The sequence below is a fragment of the Musa acuminata genome, chromosome BXJ2-3 (genome assembly GCF_036884655.1).
Source record: "Musa acuminata AAA Group cultivar baxijiao chromosome BXJ2-3, Cavendish_Baxijiao_AAA, whole genome shotgun sequence".
Lineage (NCBI taxonomy): Eukaryota > Viridiplantae > Streptophyta > Magnoliopsida > Zingiberales > Musaceae > Musa > Musa acuminata.
The window spans coordinates 42,727,590-42,747,197 of NC_088340.1; the positions used below are offsets into that span (position 1 = coordinate 42,727,590).

Below are 19,608 nucleotides of genomic sequence, written 5' to 3' on the forward strand. Positions count from 1 at the left end.
GTCACTAACTTGGGTATCGGAGAGACCAGATCAGGAAATCTCTTCCAACCTCGTTCTTCGTGTAGGTGGTATCTCGGGAGCTTGACATTTCCACTTCGAAGACATCTCGGACAACCATGCACATATGGGTCCGAACTATGTCGAGCTGACGAGGACAATGACTTCTTCCCTCAATAACTCTTATAGAAAGTAAATTTAACCTATCCATTTTTGACTTACCCAATTGAATCATGGAGTCCTTTGAGGAAAAATGTCTGCTTGAAAAGTTGATCCACAATATGAATATTCGCTTTTAATATTTATCCTTTGAAAACAGAAAAAAGGAAAACAAAAATCATGCTAGTTAGGTTAGCTTGTTGATTCCATACTATGGATTTGCATTGAGCACCATATGCTCCTCATGGACATTTCTTTTGCTACATCTGTTCAAATGTTTTTTTTCTTTACTAATTGACTCTTAGTTGACTGTGACTTAGTAAGTTGAAAACGCTGAAGCGTCTTTAATGTCTGAGCAAGATTCTCTCTATTTGGGATCAGTCGGACTTGCTGGAGAATATTCTCCTCCGACAAGAAAAAGAGACAGCCTCTATCAAGGAAGGTTTGGCTGCATGCATTACAGGCCTCCTCAGCATCCCACACCAACTCTGGGTTGCTACTTTATGCAGCCTCTTTTAATTGATGAGGCTTCTGTTGGTGTTTGCAAAGCAAAGGATAAGATTGTTGTTTCTGGTGCTTCCTTCCATTGAATAGGCTTAATATCTGTCTTTGCCAATGAATCATCTGACAAAGATGGCTTTGCTGAATATTGGTGCTTCAAACAGTGATGATGCCTTTTATAGGCACAACCTGCTGAAGATGATAACCAACATTGAAGGCCATGGCAATGCCTAAGATGATAACCCACCTGAGCAGAAGAAGGGGGAGCAAAAGACAAGAAGGGAATGAGGACGGCAGAAAAGAATTGATTGAAAGAAGGGGAAGCAGCAGATGAGGAACAGAAGAAGCTGAAGAAGGAATCAGAGAGGAAAGTAGCTGCCTCCACCAAAGATGGAGCCTCAAAGGCCACTGCTGCCAAGAAGAAGGTCGGTTGTGTCTCGGATGAGGATCGATCAACCTCTCCTATTGGCAGTCGAGATGGTGATGCCAGTGCTGCCGCTGATGATGACAACGATGATGTTCAATGGAGGCAGCTCAACAGTGTATCCAGGAACAGCTGAGATGGTTATGCTCTCAAACCAATGAGCCCACCCAGTAAAAGAGAACAGAAAAGGCAAGCAAAGGACTTTAACATCGGCAGTCTGAAACATGATGAGAAAACTGGTACAGGCCAAAATGGTTCTCGAATCAGCAAGCATGACACATTGCTTGCGGAAATTAAGAGCAATCTGAGCAACGTGTCCACTCCCAACCAGCTTCAGACTTTTTTGGGTTCTCTCACTGGGTCTCCACAGGGGGTTATGACCGTCCTCTTTGAAGCACTCTTTGAGGGAGCGGGGAAAGGCTTTGTTGCTGCTGCTGCTGTGCAAAGTGAATAGTCCCAAGCTCCATCTGCTTCATGCTGTAGAAGGTGGATGTTCTGACCAAAGAGACGATAATGAAGTGGTATGAGGAAGGTGCCGCAAGTGGCAAGAGCTCTCAGGTATTCACATATGTGAAGCCATTCGTGGATTGGCTTTATTACTACCATCGTAGCTCATAAGTAGCTCCGTTGGAATCTGAATGTTTCCGAATTCTGTGATTGTTGCTTGTAATTTTATTCCTCTGAACAAATCACATGAAATTAATTTGAACTTGAAAAGACCAAACATCATAGATCACAAATCCATTTACAATTAGGTCTACCAACAAAGAATTCTTTTTGCTTTCATCTTTGATTTTATAGTGATTACTCACCATCACATTACATTACAAAGACTATATAAGACTAAGTTCTTAACATTCTCCCCCTTCTATCACTCAAAACACATGAAAAAGAGGCATATATATATATATATATATATATATATATATATATATATATATATATATATATATATATATATATATATATTATCTGGAGCAAATGGGCTCCTCGGCGATGGTCTCCAGAGTTGGTCTCCTTGACCTGCACATGCTCAACCTATATCTGAACTCCCTCATCTCCGCCGCCTCCTCCAACGATGTCCGGGCGGCGTTCTGCTCCGACTCCGGAGGATAACCCTCCGCCACCTCCGTCGATACGTGGGTGGCATCCGGCAAGACCCTGGCGCCGCCGCCCAACTCCCGGCGGACCTCCTTCCGCGCTGCCATCAGCAGCGCCGCCATGTCGGCCGCGGCCACCACCGCGTTCACCCGCTTCATGGGGAACATGGCGTAGACGTGGCCCATCTCCAAGTCCTCGTCCGCCACGAGCGGCGCGAACCGCCGGCCGACGTGCATCGACCGCGAGTCCACGAGGAAGTGCCCCGGCGCGTCAAGCATGAGCTCCGCCGCGTTGGCCGGCCCGTCGATGCGCTGGACCCGGCCGCCGGGGAGGATCACCTTGACCGATCTCGCGTGGCCCCCTGCCGGCCCGGCGAGGGTGCAGGAGACGTAGTTTCCCATTGAAGCCTTGACCCGAAGAGGTCTCAACGATCGCTGCGTGCTGTTAATGGGATGGGAAGAATGAGTTGGTCGCTGGCTCTCGATGAGAGACGGTGACGAAGGGTAGAGGGGGGAGTTTATAGGAACGGCAGATAAAAGCCGAGGAAGATTCCAGTCGGGTGGGCTGAGATGAGTTGCATGGTTAGCTGTCTCCGCGTCGAAGACGGAGATAGAGAGAGAGAGACGTTTACGTGGAAGTTTGAGAGCACGCAGAGAGCAACTTTAGTGCGTGTCCCACACGCAGTCGAAGTTTCTGGTCATTGCCAGCAGAGAACGGTAAGTATTACAATATAATATAATATATTATTATTACAAAAGATTAATAATATTATAATAATGTACTATAAGAAGATAATAAAAAATAAAATGTATATAATCAAAAAGAGAATTTGACAGCTGGAAATGAGTAATATATGGGAAATTTCTAACTCTTTGTGGATATTTTCCATTTTGTAGTGTACATCATAATTAGCATTCACAAATTGGACATTTTGGTTTTATGATAAAATATATATAAAGAAATTTGATGATCACAACAACAAAAAGGAACGAAAGAGATGACTGTAATGGAAAGGAATAATCAGCAAAAGAGAAAGAAAAATGATAGTAAAGATTAATAAAGAAAGGATGGAAATCATTCAATGTTCAAAGAAGAAATTTTGATCATGTCAAATGGGATGAGTATTACCTGATCAAAATGCTCAATATATCACAGCAGAACATCTCTCTCTCTCTCTCTCTCTCTCTCTCTCTCTCTTGTGTTGTATTCAGAGAAGAATGACTTGTGAGGAAGTGACCCAAAGAAAAAGAAAACACAAAGGGAGTTGACTTTGGAAAACCATGGCCTTTAAATGCTAAGAAAAGTCAGCAGGTACACACTTGACTTGCATTGGCCACGAATCACTTCATTGCTTTGGCTTGCACGGAATTGCCAGTTTTGAGGTGTAAGATAAAGTCTCAGACATCGAGCACAATGAACACAAGGCTTTAATTTAAGGAGAATAGTTGACATCTGCATCAGCCAATGAAGTGATACAGCTAAGAAAATGTTGATCTTTGAGTAACCCTCAAAATGAGTTGACATTACAGAAATTTATTGTATATGTCAGTCAAAATCATTCTCCCAAATGATGTATTAGTATCATATTGCAGTTTTATACTGGAAAGCCTCTAAGCTACAACATTTACATATATTTTTGTATCACTAAATTTAACATGTCAACATCAAAATATGCTTTAGGAAAAATTTAGATACCACAAAATAACATATTCCAATGAATCAGATCAAATGCAGATGTTTCTGAAGCCCTCATACAACTAATCATGTTAGATACAACAACTGCCCACCCCCCCCCCCCACCTTCCTTTTTTTTATCTTCAAGATTTGAAGCAACTAGTAATCACTAGGTAAAAGTATAATAATCAAAAGTTGAATCAGTCATTTATAAGAAAAACTCAGTTCATTGGGTTATTGTGTGTGTTTATATATAATATAGATAGGGTGATTGTATGGAAAAATACTCTTTTTTGAGTTTTTTTTTTTGCAGATGGTACCCCTTTTCAAGATTTCCAAACCATCACCCCATTTTTCTAAAATCCCAAAAAGTACCTCTCAAAAGCTGTTCAAAGTATTTTTCCATTCAAATCCATAAAATTTTGCCTTCAACTGTTTACAGTATTTTATAAATTATTTTTTTAATTCATAACAAACATTGTATAGTGTTTTTATTTCAAAAACACTGTATAGTGTTTTAAAAATAAAACACTATATAATATTTTGTGGATAAAAACTAACCCACAAAACACTGTAAATAGTTGACAAAAAAAATGGATTTGGATGAAAAAATAATAACTTTTTAAAGGATATTTTTGGAATATTAGAAATAAGGGGGTGATGATTTAAGAATTTTGAAAAGGGATACTATCAGAGAAAAACCCAAAAAGAAGATATTTTAGCAAACAATCACCTTATAATATTCTCTTCTCCTTTCTCTTTCCTCTCTTCTTTCTTCCTTGGAACATATTCTTTCTTCTCCTTCCAGTTCTCTTTTCCCTTCCTCATCTCTTCTCCTCTGCCATCTCTTCTTTTTTTTCTCTGTTTCTTCTTCACTCCCTTGCTATAATTCAGAAATGCCAGTTTCAAAAGAAACAAGAAACTGTAGTGCATGCAAAAGCACATAACTTCAGTACAACATAAATCTGGGCACCATAAAAGTGGAAGTTGTTCATATCAGAGGTGAAAAGAAATATCAAAAGAACATACTGAACTTCATACAAACCATGAAAGTGGAAGTTGTTATCTTTCAAATCTTCACAAATTCCATCCGAAGAATGAAGAAGAAAAGTACATAAAAGCATTTAGAGCAAGTATAAAACAACACCAGTCATATCCATACATGATTAGCCACAAGTAACACTGTATCATAGATGATCTACCAGGGCAAAACCCAGTGTCGATGTCAGGCACACTACGCTGGAGGAGAACTCCAAACAACCCATTAGAGGAAGAAGATTTAGTAACAGTCTATTCTAGCAAAAAAAAGTAGTTGCTGGTCAGGACACTGTGGAATTGATATTGAATTGTTTATAACCATCATGAGCACATCCTTAATAGGTCTGAAACTTATTGCTAATGTAACAAAATACCTAAATGCACATTGAACTTAATGGCACTCTAAATCCAAGATTTAAATCAGACATTATAATTTAAGAAGCTTTTAGATGGAATGACATTAATGAAAAACTTAGGAGGATATAGAGGTGAAACCAAACAGATTCAAATCAGACATAAGCTTAAGCTTTGCAACTATAAGAAGAAAAGAAGAATTTTGCAGCTATATCATCTATATAAGCTTAGGCTTTTAGATGGAATGATATTGATGGAAAACTTAGGAGGATATAGAGGTGAAACCAAACAGATTCAAATCAGACATAGGCTTAAGCTTTGCAACTATAAGAAGAAAAGAAGAATTTTGCAGCTATATCATATATACAAGCTTAGGCTTTTAGATGGAATGGCATTGATGGAAAACTGAGGAGGATATAGAGGTGAAACCAAACAGATTCAAATCGCACATAGGCTTAAGCTCTGCAACTATAAGAAGAAAAGAAGAATTTTGCAGCTATATCATCTATACAGGCTTAAGCTTTTAGATGGAATGATATTGATGGAAAATTTACAGAGATATAGAGATGAAAATAAACAGATTCAAGCAGACAATTTAATTACTTCATACATAACAAAAGAAGAATTTTGCAGCTATATCATCTATCCAGGCTTAAGCTTTTAGATGGAATGATATTGATGGAAAATTGAAGGAGATATAGAGATGAAACTAAACAGATTCAAGCAGACAATTTAATTACTTCATACATAACAAAAGAATTTTGGAGATATATCAACTATACAGGCTTAAGCTTTTAGATGGAATGATATTGATGGAAGATTTAAGGAGACACAGAGATGAAACTAAACAGATTCAAGCAGACAATTTAATTACTTCAAACATAACAAAGAAGAATTTTGCAGCTATATCATCTATCCAGGCTTAAGCTTTTAGATGGAATGATATTGATGGAAAATTTAAGGAGATATAGAGATGAAACTAAACAGATTCAAGCAGACAATTTAATTAATTCATACATATCAAAAGAAGAATTTTGCAGCTATATCATCTATATGGGCTTAAGCTTTTAGATGGAATGATATTGATGGAGAATTTAAGGAAATATAGAGATGAAACTAAACAGATTCAAGCAGACAATTTAATTACTTCAAACATAACAAAAGAAGAATTTTGCAGATATATCATCTATACAGGCTTAAGCCTTTAGATGGATTGATATTGATGGAAAATTGAAGGAGATATAGAGATGAAACTAAACAGATTCAAACAGACAATTTAATTACTTCATACATAACAAAAGAAGAATTTTGCAGATATATCATCTATACAGGCTCAAGCATTTAGATGGACTGATATCGATGGAAAATTTAAGGAGATATAGAGATGAAACTAAACAGATTCAAGCAGACAATTTAATTACTTCATACATAACAAAAGAAGAATTTTGCAGCTATATCATTTATACAGGCTTAAGCTTTTAGATGGAATGATATTGATGGAAATTTTAAGGAGATATAGAGATGAAACTAAACAGATTCAAGCAGACAATTTAATTACTGCATACATAACAAAAGAAGAATTTTGCGACAAGATCTTATCAATTTTGACCATGTAACTCATGGAGAGAATTCATATGTCTAATATCTGCCCTGCAGAAACTTACATAGTAGTAGTAGGACTCATGATGGGAGGAAGAAAAAAATGTAGATATAAAGTCAACATATATAATTAGACTACCCAAAAATCATTTACTTGTTCTCACATACCATTAACCTTCGCAGCCTTGTCGACCACCACCACCCCATCCTTCCTGGCTATGATCACGGACGATGCCAATCCGAGGAACATCCCGTGCTCGATCACCCCGGTGATCCTAAGGATCTCGTCACTGATCAGATTTAGATCCCCATGGATCCCATCCTCGAAGAACAGATCCACGATATAGTTCTTGTTATCCGTCACGAAAGGTTCCGATTTGGACTCGCTTTCGTCGAACGCGCTGGCTTTGGCGTTCGTGGCGGCGGTCCTGAGCTTGATGTTGAAGCCGGGCACGCCATCGAAGAGGGTCCGGAGGCGGCGGAGGGTGAGGGACCAGCCGAAGGGGATGACCTCAACGGGAACGGCGAGGCCGCTGGCTCCGAGGCGGGGGACGAGCTTGGACTCGTCGACGATGACGACGAAGCGGCGGCTGGCGCCCTCAACCATCTTCTCGCGGAGGAGGGACCCGCCGCGGCCCTTGACGAGGTTGAGGGCCGGATCGACCTCGTCGGCGCCGTCGATGGATAGGTCGACGACCGGGTGGGTGTTGAGGTCGGTGAGGGGGATGCCGGCGGCCGCGGCGCTGGCGGCGGCCCACTCGGAGGTGGGGATGCCCACGACGTCGCGGAGGTGGCCAGTACGGAGGAGGGCGCCGATGCGGTCGAGGGCGTGCACGGCGGTGGATCCGGTGCCGAGGCCGAGAACCATGCCGGAGCGCACCAGTTCCACGGCGCGGTGGGCGGCGACTCGCTTCAGCTCGTCCTGGGACGGGCCGCCGCCTTGGGGTGCCAACATGAATGATCGGTTGCACAATTGAGGTTTAGGCGTTTCTTTTGCAATTAAAGAAAGAATTTGGAATAAATTGATTTTCAAAAATTATAAAAGAATTTTTATTAATTATTATTATTATTTATTTAAAATAATAACACAAAATATGCTACTCTAACCAATTCGTTCATAAATTTTTAGGTAATTTATCCCCAAAAAAAACTTTTTGATAGAGTTTTATCACACCCCATATTTAATTTTTATTGAGAGTACTTTAAAAAAAAATCATACTAATACTTTAAAAAAAAATCACACTAGTAGTCGGATCGAACGACGGACCGGTTCGATTCAATTGAGTTCTTGATCCAGATCAAATTGATTTTAGTTGGATCCTTGTGATTATGTCTGTTTGATTATTGATCGAATGAATTAAGGATTTTTTAAGGACTTACACTCACAAGCTACATTGAACTGGTGTAACCTTAGTGTAGGCGACGATGAACTCCTTTCCTCTCTAGCGATTGCACTCGACTCTGCTCTTCGGCTTTATCATCGACGAAAGTACTCGACTCCTATTTTCTCTCACTTTGTCAATGTCAATTATAGGCGACAAAATCCTCTCTCCTATGCTTCAACTTATCTTCTTTTCCACTTGGATTCTTTCCCCTTTCGATTCATTGGTGTCGATTTCTCTTCATCAAGAGCCTTGATGACTATGCTCCGGCATTGTCCCTCTCTATGATTTAATGATTAAATTGTGAAGATGCAAATCAATATGCTATTTTTAGGGTATTTCAATTGATATGATATTGATTCAATTATAAAGATGCAAATTGTGGATTCATAAATCACGAACACTTCATGTTTGTTATATATCTTCCCCTCTTATTGATATAATTTTAATTCAATTGTTAAGATACAATTGTGGATATCAAATTGAGTAATTTTTAAAGCATTTCAAATATGTAATGGGGTTGTATTTTTTAGGGCTTAAGGTGATGAGAAGACCTATAATAAGAGCACTTCAATTTTGTTGTTTGTCACCTTGTTATTGTCTTTTTACATGATATTTTGAAGTAATTATGATTTCTACTCTTAGAATTGAAGTGCTCATGATGTTTGATAAAAATTATAATGCATTAATCTAATTATTACATAAGATGGAAGAAGCTTTTAGGTTATCTTTTAGGTTATCTTTACCATATTCCTGAAATAGATTTGATTTTATTTTTTTTTTAGTTTGGCATATTGCTTGATTGGAAAATAATGGCGCTGAACTCACATGTTAGGTTTTGTGATATATTTATGGTTGAATTCATCTTTCCTTTTTATCCTCTAAACTTGAGATTTAATACTCTTTATTTATAATATTTAATTTTATATATAAATAGAATGATGTCATTAAGTAGATCTCTTCATCAATGAAATGCTTTCTATATATAAAGTCACCTATTCCTCATTCATCACCCCATCCTTTGTCAACCCTTCTTTATTATCCCGTCCTTCCTTGGCTATGACGTCACCATCATCACAATATAAAATTAATGATCATAGTTATATTCATCATTTTTAAGTATTTTGTTTGTGGACCATTAAGAGCATGACTATGATATCTATTTCTTTTAGATTGTGTCATCCATATATTCTTTAAGATGATATTATTTTATCACATAGTAAATATTCTTAACATCATCACAATAACAACCATCAATGAAAAGGTAGCGATGATCTTCTACCCCATTAGCGATGGTGACTATGATCACCGAGGCTCAACAGTAAAGCGAGGTCAACCTCCTACCTAACAACGTTGATTACGACCACCGATACTTAATGCGAAGACGATAGTGACCCTTAGTCGTTAGTGATGATCATCATGATCACTGCAACTGAATGGGAAGGCAACGATTATGGTTCGTTCTAATACTAGGTTATGTCGACAAATGCTAATAAAGTTCCTGTTAATGATGGCAATGACGATGGCCACCACGATGGCGATCGTGACCAATAATAAGAAGGTCGACGATGACCTACTTCTTTGACGTTCTTATTGCGAATGAGATATGACCAGATAATTTGGAAGAAAAATAGACACAATCTAAGCTTCAATTAGATCAAATCAAATATTTATATATATTTTTAATCGATTTCAATCGATTCATATTAAACAAATTGATTTAGACAAAAAAAAACCCTCCAATCAAATAGGATAAACAGTATTTAACTATCATTTTTATATTTTATAGAGGGTCTTTGAAAAAAAAAAAACCATGCTAAAGACCAAATAAGAGATCACCATTTGATAAAATCTCATTGTTGATTTTTTCTTTTTAGTAAAATGCCTTCGATTTTTTATTATGTGATTGTTCGTGTTTTTCGAATACCAAATATAATTTGTTTTTCAACAAAATAGAAAAGGAAAAATAGAAAAGGTAATTATCTAATATCGATAAAAAATGGAGATGCAGGGGATCGAACCCTGTACCTCTCGCATGCAAAGCGAGCGCTCTACCATTTGAGCTACATCCCCTTTGTGTAAACGAACAAAATATATTTTATATAATATTTTATATAACAGTAATTTATATAGTCATAATTAACTTATATGGAAGTACTTAAATTATTATTTTTATGTGTGAACCCAAAGATATTTAAATCACTCATTCCTCGTTCGTGACCCTCTCCTCTGTCACCCCTTGTTCATCATTCCATGCTTCCTTGGCTACGACGTCGCCTCCACTATAATATATAATATATAGTTATTTTATCATATAGTAGATATTCTTAAGATCCCCGATGATCGTCACCAACGGAAAGGCAACAACAACCTTCTACCCTATTGGCAATGGTGACCATGATCATCAAGGCTTAGCAAGAAGCCAAGGGTGACCTCCTACTCGATGACATTGATTACGACTATCAATGCTTAGCGGGAAGGCGATAGTAATCCCTTAATCGTTAGCAACGATCATCATGATCATCGTAACCTAACGGGAAGGCAACAACTATGATTCGTTCGAACGATAAATTAGGTCAACTAACGCTTACAAAATTTCAATTTAGCGATAACGATGATGATGACGACCATAAGATTGATCACAACTAGTGACAAGAACATCAACAACTACTTCTTTGATAAAAACAAAATAAGGGAGCATCATTTGATAAAATCTCATTGTTGGTTTTTTTTTTTGTAAAATACGTTAGATTTTTTATTATATGATTGTATGTGTTTTTCTAATACTAAATTATTTTTTTTTTTCAACTAAAATATAAAAAGTAATTTTCTAATGTGGATGAAATGGAGATGCAGGGTATCGAACCCTGTACCTCTCGCATGCAAAGCGAGCGCTCTACCATTTGAGCTACATCCCCTTTGTGTAATCAGACAAAATACATTTATATGATGCATAGTTTTAGGCCACAGTCCACCAACGACCGACGAAGCACGGCTCATAGAAATGGTTTCTTGTGTTCGGTACATTACCGTCCTATTCCGTGCACCGCTTCCTTCGAGCCGGAGAAATCCCAATCTCCAAAGCCCTCCCAAATTCCTTCACAAACAATTAGTACGCTCTCCGGCTACAACAGCGACACGCCAATCCGTTGCCATCGACGCCGCCTTATCCGCACAAGAGAGAGACTCGAAGGCTCCCCTCGTCTCCGCTCTCGCCGCCGCCGCCTCGCGAAGTGAGTATGTAACGATGATTCCCGTTCCTCCGACCTCCCCCTCCTCGGATCTTTTCTTCCCACGGTGAGGTTGTCCATGGGGAAATGGACGCCAAGAAGGATCTCGGTTGTTTTATCTAGGGTTTTTGCCCGGGTGTCTGGTTCCACTTCCTATATATAATTGCGATGGAATCTTCGATCTCTTGATTTCCTCAACTGTTGATTCGTCGGTTATAATTGCAATTTTCCGGTCTCATTAATTTTCTATTAGGCGTAAGTTTTAAGCGTTCTTTGGCTTCGAGGGTTTGTTCCACATTCTGGGAATTGTTCTGCGAGTTTCTTTATTTCAGGTGGTTGGAGAAGTAGAACTGTAACTATGCAAGAAACTCGCGTGGTCACTAAGCAAGCGTTCAATATTGCATCTTTTAGGGAATATTTTCTTTTTTCTTTGTTGTAGCGCTCACTATTACATCAGTGTGGATATTCTGTATTGTACGGTTTCGAATGAGTTTGGTGCTACGTGATCGCAATTAAGACAGGTGTCAACTGCGAATAGTCTTTTTCAGTTGTTCTCCAAAATTTCTGGCATTTCTTGATTCAATATATGGATAATTGGACCATGTTCTATTGGATGCTTTGCAGTTTGTGTTTTGATAGTCTTCATTGATTGATTTCTCTCTCTTGCAGGTTTGCAATCGGAAAAAGCAGGGATCTTTACTTGACTGGCTTGCGATATCTTGCAAATTCTTATGCTTTTCCTTAGATAATGATCTTTTAGGTCATAGATAGCCATATATCGGTTTGATTTCCAAGGGAACTCCAGGCCATGGACAACTTGTACAAACAACCTTTACCTCCTGGAGTTGATCCATCATCATCCGCTGCTACACCAAATACACCAGCTCCTTGTTATCCTCCACCCTCCATGTACAATTGTGAGGGGCACTCGAACAGTTCAGCGGGTCTTTTCCCTGTTAGGCCCTCTAGTATATCTTTTCCTTCTCAAAACTTTCACCACTCACAACCCTTTTTCTACAATGCACCTGGTCCTGCTTCTCTTGCTCAAAGTGTACCGGCACAAACTTGTTTTAGTTCTTCACTTGCCTCTTCAGAACCTCATGCTGAAAACAAACATAGCCAGATTTCACCGGAAGTTTCTCAAGATTGCAGGAGCTCCACTATTTCTACATCTAATCAATTTAGTCAAAGTTTACCAGAGTTGACAAAGCAGAGTCCTGGTGCAGAGTCACAAGTCAGAGATGTAAATTTGGCACATCATGGAGTAGATGCGGTAGATAATCACTCTGTGCCATCCAGTGCCTCTAAAACCGTTGAACAGGTTCCATTAAATATGTATGGCGAAGGTTCCAGAAATATTGAAACTGCTGCTCAGCAAGCTGTATTGCTTGAACAAGTATGGTGTCCTAACCCTCTGATTCAATTTAATATCTGTTTTTTGTGGTATTCAGTATTGTTAATTTGTCATAACCAGGAAATCGTTACCCAACAAGTTATACAAAATCAGAGGTCAGCCTTTGTTCTTCTCCTATTACTTGTTGCTAGATGCTTTGTGTTAGTAGGGAGTGCTGCGAAAAAAGTAATTATAATTTGATTTCTAACAACAGACAAGCAAGAGGCACAACTGAACCTTTGGAAGATAGTAAAGACATACTTTCTGGGCGATATGATCCCAACTCATTAAAGGTTGGTGATTTGCATCTCATGCCTTTTCAGAATATTTTAAAGCTAAAATTGCGGGCTGTAGATCATTTATATTCTTGGAAGTTCTATATTGTAAATTTTAGTCACTTCCTTTGTTTGAATTAGGAGCATTTGTTGAAGATGACCACTGTTCACCGTGCTGAAATGGCCAATAAGCGTGGAAAGTTGGTCCCTCATGACAATGGTTGGTCAAACATTTAAAAACATGTTTGATGATATTTGAAGTTTCTTATTATCTTAAGTTCATCAATTTTTTAGACTATAGATGGTTTATTGAAACTTAGCACTCGACAATAGAAAACTCAGAATCCTTGTGATTTTTACACATTACATTAGTGCAATACATCGATCTTTGCATTTTGTTTTTGAAGTTTGAAATGGAGATAAGCTCAAGTTATTTTGAAATGGAAATTTGTGGTTGACCTTCTGGTCTTGAGGTGAGAAAAGTAAAAGACTGCTTAAGATCATAGCTTATGAAATTGAGAAATACTGAAATTTTATTGGAGTGGTTGGTCTTTTTCCTTGGATATCTATTGTACACTAGTTTCTTCACAGTATCCTTGGATTAAAGATTTTCATGTTGTCATAACTTTGATGGTTCAAATGTTATACTCATTCCATTGTTCGACATCCATCATCATTCAAGCAAGACAGGATATAAATGGAACTTATTTGATCCAAAGCAAACATGCTGGGTGATATGATGGGCACATTCCAACCTGGCAATCCTTGAATCTTCTCTTTTCTCTTTGTACCAGGAAGCAAGAAATACATAAGGAAGAAAAGAAATTGAACATCACAATTTTCTGCAAATCACATACAGAGAGATTGATTGCATCAGAGTGTTTCTAATCCATCATTACATATGCCACAAAATAAAAACCTCAGTGTTCTTCTATTTTAGAAGTTCAATATGACATGCTCTCCATTAGTTATCATTTTCGTTTGCTTGGCAAAAAATGATCTTCTTCTGTATTGCTAATATATTATATTGAGCCTTCCAGCTGTTATCTCAGGCAATGTAGAAATTGGTAATGGCTATGGTGTACCAGGCGGCGGTGCTTATTATGCTGCAATGTCCTTTTCTGTTCAATCCAGTGAGATTCTTTACTTTGATATATTTTTCCTTTAAAGTGAATAACTTTCTGAATGAAAAAAATTAACTAGCAACTGCCACATCAGGAAAAACAAGAGATGAGACTCTTAGTGCGAACTCCACAAAAGAGGATTCAGAACCGGAGGTTGCTCGAAAAGGTTTACCTGAATATTTGAAGAAGAGATTACAAGCAAGGGGAATTCTTAAAGATGACAAAGCTGATGATAATTCCACAACAACTGAGAATGCATGTCCTAATTTCAATTAGTATACTCTTAAGACATAAAGAGTAATCTATTTGTATGATTTTGCTAGTTGTGATGAATGATTCAATATTCACCGTGTTACAGAATTTGGAGCATCACCATCTTCAAGCCAAAAGCATCTCTGTTTTGCCTGTTGGTTGGGTAAGCATATACGTTGGACGGTTGGAGTGCAATGCTACTTCTGATCAATTTTCACATTTGTTTATTGTTTCATAAAGCTGACTCATTGTGATTGTATAAGTTTTCATAGTTGTGTTCCTGTGCCTTAGCCAGATTGATCAAGGCCATGATAATTTATGTCGTAACAAAAGAATTTCAGATATTAACTTATGAATTTCCTTCCATGCAAAAGACTACTGCAAGATAAGTGCTAGAAATTTATGAGAACACAATTTTTGATGTTGCACTTTTACTGCAAGATAAGTGCTAGAGATATATGAAAACACAATTTTTGATTTTGCACTTATAAGATATTCTATTAAGCTGAGCCAGTTTACTGTCATTCCTTTGCATAAACAAATGAATCTCTGTATAAAAACTCTATAATATTTAGTAGATCTAAAATAATAAATAGACACAGTCACTTGTAAAATTTAACACCTCATAAATGTATTTAAATGGAAACCTTGATCTTGCATTTGGTGCGGAAATCAGTTTAATTTGAGTTGTTGCACTTATATAAAAAATGGTTTGTGTGGCATATATGGAAGTAGTATTTCTTTGTTGTCTTCAACTTTTGTTGCAACCTACTCTATGTTATCAGTGACTAAATATTACCTTTTTATCTTAAGGAAGTATATGATTTGCTAAACAGCTGTTGGCCTTTTCATTCTTAAGATCTTCTACGAATTAGGTCATGGTAAATAACATCCAAATATTTAATACCGATTTCTTCTTGTTATTTTTAGGTTGAGGCTAAGGACCCAGCTACTGGATCTTCATATTTCTACAATGAAAAGACTGGAGAGAGCCAATGGGAGCATCCTAGTGCAAATGGTAGTTGTAAACTTGACTCGTTCCGGCCACCTTTGCCAGAGGATTGGGTGGAGGCCACTGATGATTCTACAGGCATGCAAAAAAAACCTTGTTTAGTTCCAATGAGATGATAGGAACGCTATACAGCTTATGGATATGTAATTTTCACCATACAATAAGTTTTTCTTTTGATTTTCAACTTAATTTGTACTTATTGTGGTGTCTATGCAAATTATCTCAGCTTTGATTTATAATATTATATTTTTACATTGACTTTCAAAATTTTATTTTGCTTTGCATATTGTGTTTTGCTCAAGTACCTAACTTATGGACTTGTTAATTGCAATAGGACAAACATACTACTACAACAGAAAGACATGCATCTCGCAGTGGGAGCAGCCTATTTCAAGTAGCCATGTCAGTTCATCAATGAGTGAAAGCATTGCTACTGAACATGAATCTTCCAGAACTGGTGACTTAAATCATTTGACGAAATGTATGGGATGTGGTGGATGGGGACTTGGTGTAGTTCAACCTTGGGGCTATTGCAATCACTGCACACGGTATTCTTCACAATTGTGCTTAGTATTGATCTCTAGAATGCTTATTTCTGGTTTCTTTCTTAGGCCATATCGGCTTGAGCATGTATCTTATATAACAAAATTCTGTTTTGTTACAGGGTTTATAATCTTCCTTTTCAACAATATTCATTACCTTGTTTACAGAGCCAGCAACAGGGAAAAAATGAAGCTAGCTCAAAAAAAAAGTTAGAAAAAGCAGATTCAAAAAAGAGGTATCTTAATTTCTCACCATACAAACACCCTCAGTTGCTTGATGTTTACAGCTGAACAAGCAAGATTGGTCTGTACACATGTGAAAGTTGTTTGCCTGTGGCACTATTTAGTCAATTGCCCATGCAGGTCAAGCAGGCCTCCACTTGGAAAGAGTAATAGAAGAGATCACAAAAAACGAGCTTTCTCTGAGGATGATGATTTGGACCCAATGGATCCTAGCTCTTATTCAGACGCTCCACGCGGCGGATGGTATGTTTCATGATCCTTAATGAAAACATGTATTCTTCCTTAGTAGGGGGTAGATGAGCAGCATTGGATTGGATTGTTGTCATTTTAGTTGCTTTTCTCCTTGATCAGGCAAACTTCTTCAGTAAGCTACTGAGATATTTGGTATTTCTACATCTGCCACTTTTGTTTTTTCTTTACTATGTGTAGTTATTGGATTGGTTTTTGGAATAGCTACTTTTCATTTTGGAATAAGAAAAGTCATTTGAACTATGGCTTAGGATGATTCATATTTTTAGAGCTAGTGAGGAGATAGAAGACTACCTCATTGAATAGGAATAGTCTCATGAAAGTGGAACAGTGTTCTTTGTGCATAGAGCTGCTGCTGGACAGCCGTAAAAGGCAAATTCAAGTGGTTCACAAATTTAAAATGAAGATATGGTGGCATGTCACCTTAATGTCCAGACAATACAATTTCTCTTAATGTCTAGACAATTCAATAAGGAAAATTAAAAAAGGAAAACAGAATTGAACAGTGGATGTACATGTCACCTTGTCAAATTTCCTTTTCATATCATTTCTCTTTGTCCTTATTGGTCTTGCTTAATACGGCATGCTTCTTCTGCCTCTGTGCAATCACATAAAACCTTCTTATTCAGAATGCCAAGCTTCACAATGTGTTTTTCTTTTCTGAATCACACTGGCTTTATAGTTGGAAATTTCCTACTATGTTCAAGAGATGGACCCTTGGGTTTCCTGTTTCAGATATGCGAGTTGTCTACACTCTACAGAACTTTCATCCTTACCATCTTCACAATTATTGTCTTTTCTGCAATTTTCTCTTGGTTAAATTAGTTGTGTGATGGAATTTTGATTGGTCAATAGTATCTGATCAGTTTTTTGGTTGTACAGGGTCGTAGGCCTTAAAGGGGTGCAACCACGAGCAGCAGATACGACTGCCACTGTAAGTTTTCCTTCATTAACATGTCCATCCTACATGTGGCGTGTTATATTCTCCTTAGTCACCTTCAGTGCCAATGAATTTAATTGTTACTTTAAGTGGGATATCGCAAATCAACATTACCATTTTCACGATAATATGGAAGTATGATTAATGATTTTGATACTGTGCAATTGATGATAGGGGAAAAAAATCAAATCAGCAATGTTTTTGTGATCCATGATGATCTACCACACCTACTGGTAAGGTAGCAACACGATAGGAGACCCTAAGAACATGAGTCTTATGAAAATGGTTCTCTCTACATCTGCATGGTACATCTATAAAGGGGAATTATTCGAGCATATAGCATATCTGTTCATCCGTAAATGATTTCCAAGAAAGAAAATATTCTAGGTGAATTCCAGTAACTACCATGACGTGTGAATTGTCATGTTAAAATACCAGTGAACTACTGTTACACAATTACTTGGGGACAATTACCTCTAATATCCAATGATATATGACAGCTATCTTGTATTATACAACATTTATAATTGTCATTTGTTTATAATTATGATCAACTATGAGATACAACTGTAATATGCTTGGTAATTATACTCATGAATTTATATTCTTATCTGGGATAATCATAATTGTTTTCTGTGTTTTCCTAGTATTGCAATCATGCTGGAAACTATATTCAGTTAAAGTTTACCCAAGAAGATTAGTAAGAGTTAAACATCTTATTTACCGAAAATGCCTGTGGTGTTGCCGGCACATGGAAGGATTTAGTACTCTGCAAAATCTTCTTAATATTAGTGGGAGGTTTCTACGATAATGGATTATTTTGTTTGTAAATGTTATGATACAACCTAGTCGCATTTGTATTCCATGACCACAGGATTTGTGTCTAAAGAAGACGATTCTTATGTTGGCTTTTGTTCTTGCACTGCAGGGTCCTCTCTTCCAGCAGCGCCCCTATCCTTCTCCTGGTGCTGTCCTGCGGAAGAATGCTGAAATAGCTGCGCTGAGCAAGAAGCAGGGTTCTCATAATCGCATGACACCCATCTCTAAGAGAGGGGATGGAAGTGATGGACTCGGTGATGCAGATTGAGCTTCCTGTGCTGGGCCTCCGCCAGCTTATTGATATACCAAAGGCACGAAGAAGAATGTTACTTGAAAGAGAGAGAAAGCGCACGGTAAATTCCAGACAGCCATATCTAATCCGCAAATCCTGGTCTTGCACCACTTTCTAGTGCGCACGTAAGGGGCTTGTAAATGGATTTAGAAAGGATGCATTTTATGGGTTCCCATCGAGACCGCCTTTTTTTTTTTTCTTTCTTTTTGGATTCAATTTATATTACAAGTATGAATGCAAGTACGAAAAATATTTCTATTGAGACATCCTTTAGTACATTATTATTATGATTATTAGTACATTGTTGAGTCTCGAACATCTTACCCATCACTTAACATAATAAAAAAAATTAATAGATCTTTAATGTAGAAATTATGTTTTATCGATTGTAGTTATAAGTCCATAGATTCGAGTTAATTATATATTAGTTAGATCTCTTTAGTATCTTGGTATTTAGATTTAAAAAAATTATAATATAATCTTTATAATTATATAAGTGAAATATTTAATTTTATTTATCCTAATATCATTAGTTTTATCGACGTAAACATGAAAATAATAGGTAAAAAGATAATTTTAATATTTTAGTTATGTTTTCAATGATAGTGGATAATGGCTTTGTTGGGGGTTACGGGTGGGTGTTGTGAACGAGAAGGGAGAGCAACGATAAGAGATGAGATAAAGGGAGAGGATGATGTAGATGATGCTTTGCATTTGCTTCGGTGTTGCTTGGCAACTACGTCGATGTTGCTCGGTAATTGTGTCGGTGTCAACATATGTAAAGTGGTGAAAGGACCATTCGACATTTGACATATGCATCAACATCGATGCAAATGTATAACAACGTCGCTCTGCATCTGAGTGACGTCGACGCAGTTGTAAAGCGACGAAAGGGTCATTCAACATTTGCATCAATGCCAATGCAGATGTCGAGCGATCCTTTCGTCGCTCTACATCTCTGTTAGTGTCAATGCAGAGGCTGAGCAACCCTTTCGTCGCTTTGCATCT

The 19,608-nt window shown here is 37.6% G+C and overlaps 3 protein-coding genes and 2 non-coding genes across 9 annotated transcripts; 1 reads left to right on the top strand and 4 right to left on the bottom strand.

Annotated features, from left to right (window-relative positions):
• Positions 1 to 2,034: 2,034 nt before the first annotated feature.
• On the bottom strand, positions 2,035 to 2,679 carry LOC103980088 (uncharacterized). The gene has a single exon (XM_065101303.1). The coding sequence runs from the start codon at positions 2,581 to 2,583 to the stop codon at positions 2,050 to 2,052; it is 534 nt and encodes a 177-aa protein (XP_064957375.1). The 5' UTR covers positions 2,584 to 2,679; the 3' UTR covers positions 2,035 to 2,049.
• A 556-nt stretch (positions 2,680 to 3,235) lies between these two features.
• On the bottom strand, positions 3,236 to 7,827 carry LOC135608430 (probable ribose-5-phosphate isomerase 2). Of its 3 annotated transcripts, none has more exons than XM_065101304.1 (2): positions 7,016 to 7,827; positions 3,236 to 3,634 (listed from the first exon to the last, which is right to left on the bottom strand). In XM_065101304.1, exons 1-2 carry the CDS (start codon positions 7,800 to 7,802, stop codon positions 3,615 to 3,617), a joined length of 807 nt encoding a protein of 268 aa, XP_064957376.1. In that variant the 5' UTR covers positions 7,803 to 7,827; the 3' UTR covers positions 3,236 to 3,614. The 3 variants fall into 3 exon arrangements, with proteins under 3 accessions (XP_064957376.1, XP_064957377.1, XP_064957378.1); XM_065101305.1 differs by lacking the exon at positions 3,236 to 3,634 and adding an exon at positions 4,891 to 5,146; XM_065101306.1 differs by lacking the exon at positions 3,236 to 3,634 and adding an exon at positions 4,891 to 5,151.
• Positions 7,828 to 10,229: 2,402 nt separating this feature from the next.
• Positions 10,230 to 10,302, bottom strand: TRNAA-UGC (transfer RNA alanine (anticodon UGC)). Its single transcript has one exon. It is a non-coding gene; the product is annotated as a tRNA-Ala (tRNA).
• Positions 10,303 to 11,074: 772 nt separating this feature from the next.
• TRNAA-UGC (transfer RNA alanine (anticodon UGC)) lies at positions 11,075 to 11,147 on the bottom strand. The gene has a single exon. It is a non-coding gene; the product is annotated as a tRNA-Ala (tRNA).
• A 105-nt stretch (positions 11,148 to 11,252) lies between these two features.
• On the top strand, positions 11,253 to 18,862 carry LOC103979931 (uncharacterized). 3 transcript variants are annotated; one of them, XM_018822750.2, is made up of 14 exons: positions 11,253 to 11,466; positions 12,129 to 12,855; positions 12,934 to 12,968; positions 13,067 to 13,145; positions 13,269 to 13,347; positions 14,168 to 14,260; positions 14,346 to 14,506; positions 14,610 to 14,666; positions 15,434 to 15,593; positions 15,850 to 16,063; positions 16,180 to 16,293; positions 16,421 to 16,543; positions 17,432 to 17,483; positions 18,418 to 18,862. In XM_018822750.2, the coding sequence occupies exons 2-14, from the start codon at positions 12,268 to 12,270 to the stop codon at positions 18,574 to 18,576; spliced, it is 1,914 nt and encodes a 637-aa protein (XP_018678295.2). In that variant the 5' UTR covers positions 11,253 to 11,466; positions 12,129 to 12,267; the 3' UTR covers positions 18,577 to 18,862. The 3 variants fall into 3 exon arrangements, with proteins under 3 accessions (XP_018678295.2, XP_064957379.1, XP_018678297.2); XM_065101307.1 differs by having other exon boundaries at positions 14,180 to 14,260; XM_018822752.2 differs by having other exon boundaries at positions 11,253 to 11,462.
• Positions 18,863 to 19,608: the final 746 nt, after the last annotated feature.